At 40.6% G+C, this 13,388-nt stretch overlaps 1 protein-coding gene across 4 annotated transcripts in view; it reads right to left on the reverse strand.

The window, feature by feature from the left end:
* Nucleotides 1-957: 957 nt before the first annotated feature.
* The window catches only part of LRRTM4 (leucine rich repeat transmembrane neuronal 4), a 239,638-nt gene continuing 227,207 nt past the window's right edge, over nt 958-13,388 (reverse strand). For 3 of the 4 annotated variants that reach the window (XM_076359001.1, XM_076358999.1, XM_076359000.1), the window contains one exon: nt 958-1,496. In XM_076359001.1, the coding sequence (XP_076215116.1) occupies nt 1,275-1,496 (222 nt within the window). In that variant the 3' untranslated portion in view covers nt 958-1,274. The remainder of the gene's footprint in view (nt 1,497-13,388) is intronic. The other variant, XM_076359002.1, reaches the window with a different exon arrangement.

The raw sequence follows: 13,388 nt of genomic DNA on the forward strand, positions 1-13,388 counted from the left end.
ACAAGCCAAATAAATTGAGCTTCTTCAGATCAGGTTTTTTTAAACCCCAAAACAATTCCTTGAGCTCCTTCTAAGAGGCGAGATAGAGGTGAAACAGGACAAAGCATGGTTCCCTTAGTCCACTGAGTCACCGTGTCACACACCCAGAGAAATCATTCAAACAGTAGCTTGGCTGTGGTGTCCCAACCACAAAATAATATGTTTATTTTTTCCACCACTTTTTTTGTTGTCATTTTATTGATAAAAACTACACAAAAACTAACTGATCATAATAATTAATTAAAAAAACAAAAACCAATGTTACACATTCTCCTGTGTTTTAGAAATTGTGTCAGCCAGTGAGTTTCACCAAATACTCTTGCTTTAAAAGATTTTCCTTCTGATCCATTTCAAGCACATCACTTCCATTTTGGTTCCCGAACGTCCATTAATTTTGCTTAACAAGCACCGCTGGACTGTAAATATGAGAGTCGTTACTCCGTTGCATGTTTTCCCCTTTTTTAGAGCCCGAAAAGTAATTATAGTGTCAACAATGAAGCACAATGAAGATAGTAAAAATCAAAAGCACCCTCCATAGTGTACAGCCTGTGTCTTAAATGTACATGCACCCAAGTTTCTTTGTTTCTGCTGCATCAATTGCCAATGTCCTTTTGGTTCAACATAAGCTTTAATGCCCATGTCTGAAGTTTGAAATATTAGCGCTTGACCACTAAAAAAAAAAAAACAAACCCAACAAAAAAACAAACCCCCAAAAGAAAATATATATATCTATCTTTTGTTTGTTTAAAAAGAACAAAAATATTAAACAAATCTTTGAAGAGTAATAAACACTTAAGAAGGAAACATGGCTGACCCACCCCACCCAAACCCTTGCCCTCCCCACCCCCTTTATTTTTACCTGTGGTTCTCCTTCCCTGGAACCGTGCAATGTAGAAAAATCAAATATACAAACAAAACTCTTAATCCATCCCTTTATGTAGCTAGAGTGAAATCTATTTTTTTTTTTAATAAGAACTTGACAATCTCTCTTTAATATTTACATTGAGGAATTTGTTTGAAAGTTTAAAGCAAAGAAAATCCTGAAGTTCTCAGTGTGTACTGCAAGATAGCATTTCCACAGTCTGCGGAGTTTGCTTTATCCCCTTCCCTTTGTCTGTGTTGGAACATTTGTAACTGGAATGGTAGATTTTAGTTTCTTGCCCTGGTCTCTTCTGAGATGAAAGGTCTCTCAAAAGAACTCCCCACTCCGCCCCCTGAAGAAGTTGTCTCCGTCGTTAGTTTGGTATTCTCTCAATGTAAATGGCTGGAGCAGCCGAACGTGCGATTGTAGCTATGAAGCTGTGGTCTCGACTGAGTTCCAGGTTGGTTGTCTCAGCCTGCTCCCGGGACATGGTATCGTACCCCTTATTTACATGGAGAGGCTTATGAGCTTGGCAGTATCCGATTACTGGTTGGTCGTAACTGTAATAGGGTAAAGTCTTCATGTGGTGAGGAACCTGCACCAGAGAAACAGAGATAAAAAAAACCCATGTAAATAACGTGCTCAGTCATGCATTTTGTACAGCATCTATCACAACGCAGCCTCAAACCCACTGGGTGCTCAGCACATCCGCATTCATCGCACAGCTCTCGCAGCAAGATAAACCTTTGAGGCTTCCAGGTTGTCTGTAGCACATGCAGATCCCTCTTGAACAGGATTGCTTACATTCACGTTAGTCAGTCCCCACTTGTGGATGGGCGTTACACCTGCTGAAAACCTATGTAATCACCGACTCGTTCTGGCCCTTTGCAGTTTGCTGAAGCCAGATTAGAGGGTGCTACTCTCCATTTTGGTGACTATGTTTGTGGGCAGACGTTCAAAGTGGTCTCGCATGCTGACTTCTGACCTCTTTTGGACAATCCGGCTGTGAAGGGTAAACTGGAAGCTGCTGGTAATACAAACCTTTTAAAAACTGGCCCTTCTTCCACTGCCTCCAAAGGGGCTGAGCATTTCTACAAAACTCAGACGAGCCTGAGCGTGTCAAAGGACTGGAAAACCTGGCTGCCAGCATGTGTAGCTTTCAGCACAGCTGGAACACGTGTTTATTTCTTCTATGACAAAGCTGCTTGCCCAAGGTCACGATCTCCTGGGTTCTTTATCTTACAACCTCACCAAGAGAAACACTATCAAAGAGGCTCAACTGTAGCTCACTGGAGCTGAGCAGACCCACACCTTGTAAAAATGGTCATGTATTGGAAAAGTCTGCAAGGTCTATCCTGAATCCCATCTCCCTTCTTCATGTAAATACTGAGAAACTGCCAGCCCCCCAACTTTTTTTTCCATAAACGTTCTATGCTTGCAAATGTTAATCCTACAACTAAATATGATTTATGGCACAACATCAGATAAAAATCTTTGCAGATAATTTTATCATCTGCAAGAGATGAGCTGATCAAGTAGAAAGAAATATGCTCTTAGGGAAAAAAAACATACTCTGCAGGAGATCCAGGCAAGAGTTTATTCTAACACTGCTAGAAAACCTGAGCTCATTATAGCTGGAGATATCCTACACATAATTCAACCTTGTAACAAATGACTTTTTATTTTCCATGCCAAACTTCACGTGAAGACTACAGAGCTAATTTATCTCAAATTTCCATTGCGTAGTGCACTTCATTCAAAAAGGTATGAAAAAAGCAAAGACATTAAGACTAATTGTAAGTTTTGCAGGGTTAGAGTTCCTCTTGCATTTGGATCTCCTCAGCACTTAGATTCCACCCCCTGCTTCTCTGCAGAACGCTGGAGAGATTCCAAAAGTCTTCCACTAGCTGGAATTCAGCTGAAAATGTCATTTTACCTGACAGTTGAATGGCAAGAATGCAGAAGACAAGCTGCTCAGTAGAATTTGATGGGACAGCTGCGTTCACTTGTGGATCAAATTCAGCCACAGTGCAAGAAACTGTAACTCCCTTTGGATACAGTAATATCTATGCCAATTCGTATCAGGGCTTGAATTTGTCCTCAGCCTTTAAGGCAGCTCTTTATGATTCTATAAAAGCCAAGGACTGTTTGTGTTCTGGAGAGTTGAGAGATTGAGGTCCTGGCTTTACAGCAATAATACACAGTACATTAACCACCTGAGTCCTGTGCGCAGCACTGTTTGCTTGTTTTCTCCCCTTCTCCAAACAGGAGTCAAAAGGATCAGGATCTCAACAACATCCCTAAACGGTGGATAAACATGCTTCCTTTTCAACTATTTCTCAGTAGTTTTGTAGAATCTCTCGCTTGTTTTCACTTAAAAGTTAGGTTTGCGTGTGTCTGAAATCATATTAATAAGGGTCACTGTGCCACGTCTGTGGAGGGAAGGTGGATATTCTTTGTCAGTGTAAAAAACAAAATAAAATTAGTGTATTGGGCAACCCATGAGATTAAGGAGTTACAGGTTAATTGTAGAAAGCATTTCTAGGATAATGAAGCCCAGCAATGGATTTGCACCTCCCTGTTCCCAGGCCTGGCCCTTGTACTACTCTTCTTCTCCCTCTTTTGGGTACTAGATCCCATTAAGGGAATTTAAAAAAACCCAAAAAACATGTTAAATGACTCTAAGGTACCTCCAGTAAAGACTGAGTGAAGAAATACCAACAGTCTCCCCCCTCCCAAGTCAGTTCCTGTGATGCCTCTAGAATTGAGGTAGCAACCATAAGAACAATTCAAAAAAGAACCCTGCTGATCAAAGTGAAAGCCTCCAGAGGAATGTCCCCACAAAACCGGGTGTCCTTTCCTTCCCTGAAACTACTTCTCTGAAACATAATGTTGCATTTGCAGAATGATATGAGGGATCAGTTTTCATTTACAGTGAAGTGACTGTACATGAAACCCAAGCCCACAAAAGCTTTTTCAGGACACAGCTTTGAATGTAGAAACTACTGCAGATGTGGGCAATTGTACCACCACTCAGTCTGATGCAAGTAAAAAAGATGGAAAATACTGATGACACTGTCCACTTTAAACAAAGCTGATACTATTATGTTTTTTCTGATTTAGAGATCAACAAAACATATTTAAGAACATCCAAGTTGTTGAAAATTAGTTTTATAAGTATTTTTGCTCCAGGTTCTGAAGTAACTTCTTTTTTGTTTCATTATTGCTATGGAACTAATGCTTGAGATACTGAGAGATGTGACCTTGGACAAGTCATTTTATGAGCTGGAAAATGAGAAGATTACATCCCGCCCCTGCTTGCCCTTGAAGACTAGAGCTCTTTGAGGCAAGGGCTGTTTGTGCAGGGACTAAACCAACACAACTCTAACCAAAGCCGGGGCCTTTCAGCTGCTATAGCCTCCTAGAGACAAAAAAGCAGAGGACTAGAGTGACAAAAATCCAAACAGGTCCCTAAATACCTCAGTAAATAAATACAGACTCTGGGATTCTGTCATCTCTATCTCAAGGCCTTTTCCACGGAAGACACATTTTTCATTGGCTAGAAAGTGGGAGTAAGGCTGAGAATGTATCTGCCAGCAAATCAAAGGCAGAGCCAAGAACAGAGCTGGGATCCCCTAGCACGGTGTCCTTCGCTGTCTCCTCCATGCCACTCTGCTGCCACTAACCACAACCATTTGTGCTACAAAATTCTTTAAATTTCATTTTGGAAGAAGTTCAATTGTAAACGAAGATAAAGAGTTGCTCACATGGAAACACAACAGATACAAACCAAAGTTCGTTCTTTCATATAATCTGTAAAAACATCTGATTCAGTTCTTGGCTTCGTGTGCTCACTCGCGGTTATGCTTCATGACAGCACAGTCCAGTCCAGCTAGTGGAGCTCAGGGGTAGGACACAGAATGCCAAGACGTTTAACAGGAGATGATGCATGTGTCTGTTCACAGCATTTTCTGAATAATTTCCATTTTAATTTCTAAAAATGACACTGCCTAATACTTACTTGAAGGATTAAAACTTTTTGCAGTAGGCAAAACATAAATCAACAGGAGAAGGCATTCCAAAGTCACTGATGTACATGTGACGGACATTTTGGTTTTAGCCCATGTATGGCACCAAGTAGGACTGTCTTCTGCTCTAATGCCTTATTGTAAGGGAGCATACTGCCTACGAGCTTTGCAGATAGCTGATTAAGTCAATGAATGAATCTGTGCTCTCAAGAAAGCCTTGACTCCATTACACAATGAGCTTACTGCCTTATAAGCACTGAAAACGTTCAGTACCGGTTTTGGGCTAATGGGCTGGGTTAGTTAGCTAGTACTGACTTCTGAAGTCTAAATCTAATAAACATTGCATCTTAGCAGCCGCACATTCAAACAAAGGTTCTATTACAAGAAAAATTTACATGAATCCCTAGCTACAGGAGGAAGATAAAAGATTTAGCGGCAGAAATTTAAGAATGCAGATCTTCCCTTTTGCAGCCAAATCGACATTGGAGAAGTTAACAGCTCAACAGCCTTGCTGCCAAATAACAGCTCCATTCAAAACAAGCTGGACTAACTTGAGTTTACCTGAAGTTCAGTGAAATTCTGGCCTGCATTAAAAAGATACTTCTCAACACTCCCTGTCCACTTTTCCTTTGACATTCAGCAATGATGTTCAGTTAAACCCTTAGTCATTCCAACGTGCAAATACACATATCCACATTCCAATTCAGGGGTTTGGTCTTTTTAGTTTTTTTTTACACTTCACTGAATTTTATCAGCAGCTTTCCTTACTTATGTCAGAAATATTGGGAGGTAAATTAGATAACTTATTCTATAAATTTCTGATGATTATTACACAAGAAAGTTCTATTTAAAAATTTCAGTGATAAGAATTCAGCTTGGACTTCTGCTTCTCATAGGTGCAGCCGTTAAAACCTAGATTTTTACCAAAACATTGCTAAAAATCCTTATTCTGGAACCTGGAAAGCACATCAGTAAAGATATAATCTTACCATATAGCCACTGAATCTAGTGAGCTTTAAAGAATATTGGATTGGGGCCTAAGTGAATATCAAGTGACCTTATTTCTAAAATACTTTTCCCTCTCTGCCGCCTCTCATAGTATGTTGTACACCCTCATACACTCTTAATTGCTTGCACTGCCTCCTAACAGGGCGCCTCAGACACCCTGCAATTTGGCCTGATATGAACTCCAAGGTATGACAACTCTCTATCAAGTAATGCCAAGAGAGCTTAACAGAATACCAAGTTCTTCATACTGAGTGCAACTCCCGCTGAAGTATTTTCTTCTGTGCTCACAGCAACAGACTTATTGCAGTGAAGACTAGTTGAGGATCAGACAGAGATTAACTCTCTGTCTCGCTCAGAATCACTTGCAGTTCAGCAAGATCTAATCACTAGCAGTCCCAGGTTGAAATAATTTCCTGGTAAACTGTTAAATCAAATTTTGGAAACCTGGGATTTCAGAACAGATCTATTTCACGTTGGAAATATTACGAGTTTTTTCTTTATGCTCAATTTTGAAGAAAGATCTCCCACCATTTATTATCCTGCAGAGAAGGAAATTCTTTCTTGAGAAACATGAATGGCTGTGGATGTCTAAGTGACTCACAGTACCAGAATTATCAACAAGAGGATAGAAACGTAACAGAAGGAAGGAATGACAATCCCAGCACAGTTTCTGGGGGGAAGTCCGTGGTGGGAGGGAGTTCACTTTATTTTTTTTCCCTGAAAGCAGAATGGTGTGAGGGCATGAACTGCCACAGGATCCTCAGACAAGTAACTGCTTTGGCAAGAACCTAAAACCTGGAGGTGGCAACAGAAGTGATGCACTTTCTGAGAACCAGACTGTTTCAGCTGTCTCAGTGTGGGTACCTTGGCCTTATACTTTCACTGTTTAGACACTGCAGTTTATATGTCTTCAATTCTGTTGCTTCTGTTTTCAAAGAGAAAGAACAATCTGTTTTTAAAACTAAAGACATGCTCCATTCATCCTGATGGAAAATGCAATTGGACAACCACCACTGTCTTGCAGTAGACACATTTACCTTCTAAAAAACAAAAATGAAGCATGAACATTCTCGAGCAGTTGAACATTATCTGGTTTCACATTTGCTGGTACTCTGTAATCCAAGTAAAATGATTTATGTGTAAATACTTGCCTAGTTAATGATTACATGATTAAATTACATGCAACTTTAGAAGTTGTCCATACGTAGTGGAAACTCAGAGTTATGAAATATGGAAGCTATGTTTTCTCATTAGTGCTAATATTTAGTCTCAGAACACCATGACTTCATTGCTGAATTAGCATCATAGCTGTTGATAAATCAAATTCAGAGTTCATTTTAAACCCTACCATAATTTAGAGTAAAAATAAGCAATATCTACTATCATAGCTTTACGATTAGTGAAGCACACAGCTTCACCTTAGAGATAGATTGATTAGGCACATTAGGCAGATATAGCTGGTATAAACAATTTCAGTGGATTTCACGCTGCTGAAAAATCACAGTTAACAACCCTGGAACATCCCTTTGGAGTCAGCTCAGAAAAACATTCCTGTTCAGGAAAATGCACAATCATACACTTCCTGTTAAACCCATTAAAAGGCACAAATGCAGACACTGAAGTTAGTTCTGAAATATGAATGGGTACGTGTTTTCTTCTGTTTCCAATTGGAACAAACACAAAAGTGCCTGGCTGTTATTTAAAATAGGCCTTTTGTTCTGAAATTCGTGTTTTTCATAGTGACAAAAAAAAATGAAAGTCTCGTTTATTAAAAAAATTCAGAACTCAGAAGCCTGAGTGCTCTGTTATGAGGTGGTATGAGGGTTTTATGAGTACTGTTTTTACTGAGGTTGTCTGTGTGACATCTGAGCATTTTGGAAAAACCATCAACTTGATTTTTATGTGAAGGTCTTCAAAATCTTTAATTAGCCTGGGTTTTCTAAGAGTTACAGATCCCACAGGGAACTTTGCCTGAGGTTGGTATGCCTACATTAGGCATGAAGCATTGAGCAAAAGTCTTTCAGTAGCCTGAACTGTAGGTGCAATTCCCACAATCAATTTCCTGCAATTTCATGTCCAATTTCCTTCCCTCTCCAGACAGAAACCACTTCTTTGCCTCCTCTATCTATTTCCCACCAAATCAGATTAATGGTCTATGCAGCTCCCACTGGGAGGTAACTGTCTGTAACTAAAGGTCCCAGGCTACATGGGACTGAGCCCACTGCCCTAAAATCATTAGTATCACGACAAGAACCACCGACTCTGTATCTACCAGTTTCCCCCAAGAAATCGAGGACATACTGCTAAACATCCACAAAGGGTTGGTGTTCCATGGTGTCGTGGTTTAACCTCAGTTGGCAACTAAGCACCATGCAGCCACTCGCTCACTCCTCCCCGCCCCCCCCCGGTGGGATGGGGGAGAGAATTGGAAGAGCACAAGTTAGAAAAACTCGTGGGTTGAGATAAAAACAGTTTAATAATTGAAATAAAATTATTATAATAATAATGTAATAATAATAATAATACACAAAGCAAGTGGTGCACAGTACAACTGCTCACCACCTGCCGACCGATGCCCAGCCAGTCCCCGAGCAGCGGCCCCCCCCGGCCAGCTTTCCCCAGTTTATGTACTGAGCATGACGTCACATGGTATGGAATGTTTCTTTGGCCAGTTTGGCTGTGCCCCCTCCCAGCTTCTTGTGCACCTCCAGCCTTCTCAGTCGGTAGAGCACGGAAAACTAAAAAGTCCTTGGCTGGTGTAAGCATTACCTAGCAACAACTAAAACATCGGTGTTATCAACTTTGTTCTCATCCTAAATCCAAAACACAGTGCTGTACCAGCTACTAGGAAGGAAATTAACTCTATCCCTGCCGAAACCAGGACACACAGGGATGGGTAATGTTACCAGTTCCTAATCTCTTGCATGCTTGTGCACACACACACAAACTTGCATATATGTTCTTAAGTCGAACTGCTGTGCAAAGTAAGCTTGTCTTCTAAATAAAGCACAATACCTCCTCCGATGTACTCCTCTGCAGTGTCTTTTTCTCCTTGCCTTACGCTTATGTCTGCTGTAATAGTCCTACAAACTGATCTTATGAGCATCCTACATCCATTTAGCCCTCTGCAGGATGTGACTCAACACCGACAGAGTCACACATCTGTCGGGAAGCACATAATGGGAAGAGGATTAGTGATCTCATCAGTCCACTTGGATCCTCTCAGTCCAGCGGGAATTGTGGCTAATGCAGAGTCCTGCTAGTCACTGAACTACAGCTGCTGAAAATGCTTTGGACCAAACTGGACAGTGCATTTAGCAGACTGCAGTTTCCTAGTCAAAACAAGCAGTGAGCAGCCAGGGCAAAGATTGCTCTCCCGACCAGATCCGAGGATTAAATCAAGGCCTTTAGAACCAAGCCCGAAATCTTTTGAAGGATGTAGGGGTTGGAGGAAGGCACAGGATGGCTGTGCCTGTTCCAACATATGGAACGGAAGCCTTTATCAAAAATTAACCTGGAGATAAAAGGTTGTGGTTGGCAGGTCTCAGACCATTTCCTAGTAAAAAAAAAAAAATGGTATCCGTGGAAATTTGGAGCCTAAATACTACAAATGACTGACAGGTGGGTCATTTATCTTAATCATTTATTGTATTCCTGGCTAGGAAAATGGAATCCCAAAATTGGCAGAGACTGTCAGAAGAGAGGTCTTAGTATGAAAAATGTAGAGAAACAACAGACAGGAGACACAGGGCAGAAGATAGTGCAGCCGACATACTTTTGCATGTCCTATTAAAGTTCTATTTATAGTTCATAAAAAGTTAACTGATAATTAATAGACATAATAAATAACTACAGGAATTAAACAAACATCATTGTATTAAATATGATTATAAGTATATTAACCTAATAAATTACATGTCATGCTAATAAGCAACTTATGGATATATGGGACTATATAATTCTCTACAAAATTGATTGATTTTGTATAAAACAAAGTTAATTAAAATATATCTATTAATTTCTTATGTGGCATTAAAATATTCACCAACTTTTTAAAACATCTATAAGCTATACAGGATATACTATAAAGACAGACTTTTATGATTTATTCAGTCATCCTTGAAGAGCGTATTTCGTGTTTTAAACCCGTCTGTAACATCACCCTGTCAGTACCACTGACACCGTGAACTGGATTTTAAGCTTTCCTTTCCTCCCCTACAGATAACTTCCTAATCCTTCTATCCAGTCGCACAAACCCTCTCCCTTTAAAACCGAACCTCTCCATGGACTGATTAACTAAGTGTGCTTTTCTAGAGATCAGGAGAAAAATCATGCACACCCCACTGCTCCCTCTATGGGCCGATTTGATCTTTCAATCAGTAAATGAAAAGGTTTCCCTAAAGGAAACTCCCAGAAAGAAGAAAGTCTTCTAAGCCTTGTTATTGTTCCTTGGGCAAAATATTTCTTTTAAATTGCTTTACCTGTTTTTTTATGGAGTATCTGGCTCCTGACAAAAAAGCCCACTGATGAAAAACATAAAGTGAGATTCACAGTAACCTTCGATTTTCTGCCGTGGAGGGCCGATAAAATAAACAAACTATCTAGATATTCTAATGGAAAAGCCATTAATATTGCTTTCCGTGCTATTAGGATAATTTCCTATAGAATTCAATAGGAATGGAAGCCTGGTGGTTCAAAACAGCTTTTATATTGCTTAGGGACAGAACGTTAGATTTTCAAAAGTGATGCAGTACGTTGTAGTAGTTACCTATCTAGATGCAAAAGAATCCCTTTGGGTGCCTCTCCGTATCTTTGGGTGCCTAAACACACATACCTTCAAAAATGTAGTCTCTTTTAAGGCAACTCAGCTTTTGTTGAGACACTTTAAAAAGCTATATTCTCACCAGGAATTTCTGCTTCCTATGCATTGCATTAAGAGCTGCAAGTGTAGATCATTTGTACTTAACCTATCAGGACAAGCCAAAGGTCCGTCTAGCCAAGTCTCCAAGGGATCAAGAAGAAAGAGCAGAACACAGGTCAATGATCCGGTAACAACTTCCACAGAGCATTCTCCTGACCTCCAAAACTCCCCAGCTTCAGTTAGCTTTCTAAATTGCTGGCATTTCAGGCCTGAAATGCTATGGAGCTGGACCTTCCAATGTATTTAAGAGCCTGAAGCATCCTCACAGGCCCTAAGTCCAGTGCAGCAATTGGGAAATGGACCACATTGCATCTGTTGAAAAAGAATTACGACAATAAGGGAAAAGGTAGGGTTGTTTTTCCATGCAGTGATCATAAAGATGGCAACCTGCTCCATCCATTATTCACAATAAATAAGTACAGTATTTAATATGACCATCTGATAATGTTGCTGCCACAGTGACAAATGAAGGCACTGCAGAATGAGTGAAATAAGTCTTTGTCTCATGTTAAAATACTGCCTTTTCATTAGATCTGCCTAGAATTTATAGTACACAAAAGAGCTATCCAGAAATTGATGGCTTCTTTAAAGATTTTTAAATACTATTTGAAGTTGTACATGGATTCTGTACATCAAGAGACCAAAAACGTACTTCCTAAAGCTGGAGAAACATGACTCAAATTGCACAATATTTTGCCCTTAAGACATGAGTAGGTACAAACAAGGCAACATGGTGGCTTATGATTAAAACCCACACCAGTGGTAGAAGAAAGGGGATACTGGGTGCCTTATCAGACTGACCAAAGAAAAGGAAGTTTTTCCTTCTATGTTATCTAGTTATACTATACCCAAAAGGTTTTGGCTGGAGTCAGATGACAGTCTCAACCTATTTTTGATTAAAAAAAATGCTTAGAGCCACATTTATAATTGGCACTAATTCAATTTAATATGGCAATATTAAATATACAGATAGTATCCAGCCCCTGCATCCCCAACAAGCTATAACGTGACAAGAGTCCTTCTCCTCTGTCATCATTTAAAATTCAGTGCTCAACATTATGGCATTGACCTAAGAGAGCAGATAATTTGTTTTATTTTTGGGTCATCTCAAGACAATTTGAAGGGGTCCTTCTTACAGAAAACGAGTGCCAAAGAGAAGAAGAACTGGCAGTAAAAATAAAGAAAAAAGACGCTCACGCTACTGTTGTTTCACCTGATCTGGGGGTCAGACAGCCTACATCAGACCATCAACATCCAGAGCTGTTGATCAGGAATGTCTTAAACTAAAAGAAGAGAAGCAAGCAAAGCATCACGACTGTAAACTGAGCACAAGTTCAAGGAATTATTCATTTCTCCTGAGAAAACAGTGAGATAAATTCACTCCAGTGGGAGAGAAGAAAGAAACTGCTGGCACTACAGACCTTCTCGGACACGGGAGGGAGCTCCTATTATACTGAATGTCTCAGCAGGATTCCATCCATGAGGAATTACAAGATTTTAATTGCCTCCACTGTCTCCTAGCAGAGGAATCAGTGTGTACGGTGGCACAAACATACTGGCAAGAACATTAATCCAGTAGCAGAAGGGACAGCCTCTCCTCCTGATGCGCGTATGTCACTTCCATTAGCACTGATGGGAGCGGTGCGCCTACGCCGAGAGGAAACTGCAATCCCCAGTTTCCAAAAGGTACTGATACATGACTCATATGGGGGTGAGGATTTATATAATCACCATCTTCGCTGAAAGGTTAAGGAACAGTCTCTGCATCTTGCAGCACCATAAGTTAAGGCAGAGTAGGGCAGAGCTAGAGGGAAATGGCTATTTTAGGTTGAGGGAAAGAAAATAATTTAGGGATGAGGATGAAGAATTGGCAGGAGGGTGCCTAGCTGTGGTGACATGCTGCCTGGTGCAAAGGCTGGAGGACCTGGTGTCAGGGCTCCTTGAAGGCAGTGGCTTTAAGTCAGCAGAGAGGGTGGAGTGGCTGGAGCATGCCCTGACCCTGGGAGACAGCCTGGCTTAGAATTCATGGGGAATAAACACTCAGCTCTTTTCCCAGCTCCTCTGCCAAACCCACTAAACACACAAACTGTGATGGGAGAGCAAGTTCAATTCCTTAACTAGCGTGCTAAGGGGTGATGCTGTTCAGTCCATCAGCTCCAACCTGAACCTCAGAGGCTACCAGTCTGCCTAGCTATAAATACATTACTAGTACGTATAGCTGTGTAGTTCACCCCCCACCCACCTGTGTCAAAACAAGACACTACAGAGTAATATGAGGACTTTAACTAAAGCTCATAAAAAGCCTTGAGACCCTGGTTATGAATTGCTACAACATCTCACTGTATTCCTAAAGCCTCTCTCTACTGTGACAGGGCAAGCATATTCTGCCATTGCTCAGCTATGAGCGTGTGACTTGCAAAGGAGGGATGCAACAGCAGCAGTGTTACTGCTTTTCTGAACAGACTCCTGAAATGGCAAACAGAAAAGGCAGGGTAAGGACTCGCACAGTACACAGTATTAGAAAATTAAT

The sequence above is a fragment of the Aptenodytes patagonicus genome, chromosome 24 (assembly GCF_965638725.1).
Source record: "Aptenodytes patagonicus chromosome 24, bAptPat1.pri.cur, whole genome shotgun sequence".
NCBI lineage: Eukaryota > Metazoa > Chordata > Aves > Sphenisciformes > Spheniscidae > Aptenodytes > Aptenodytes patagonicus.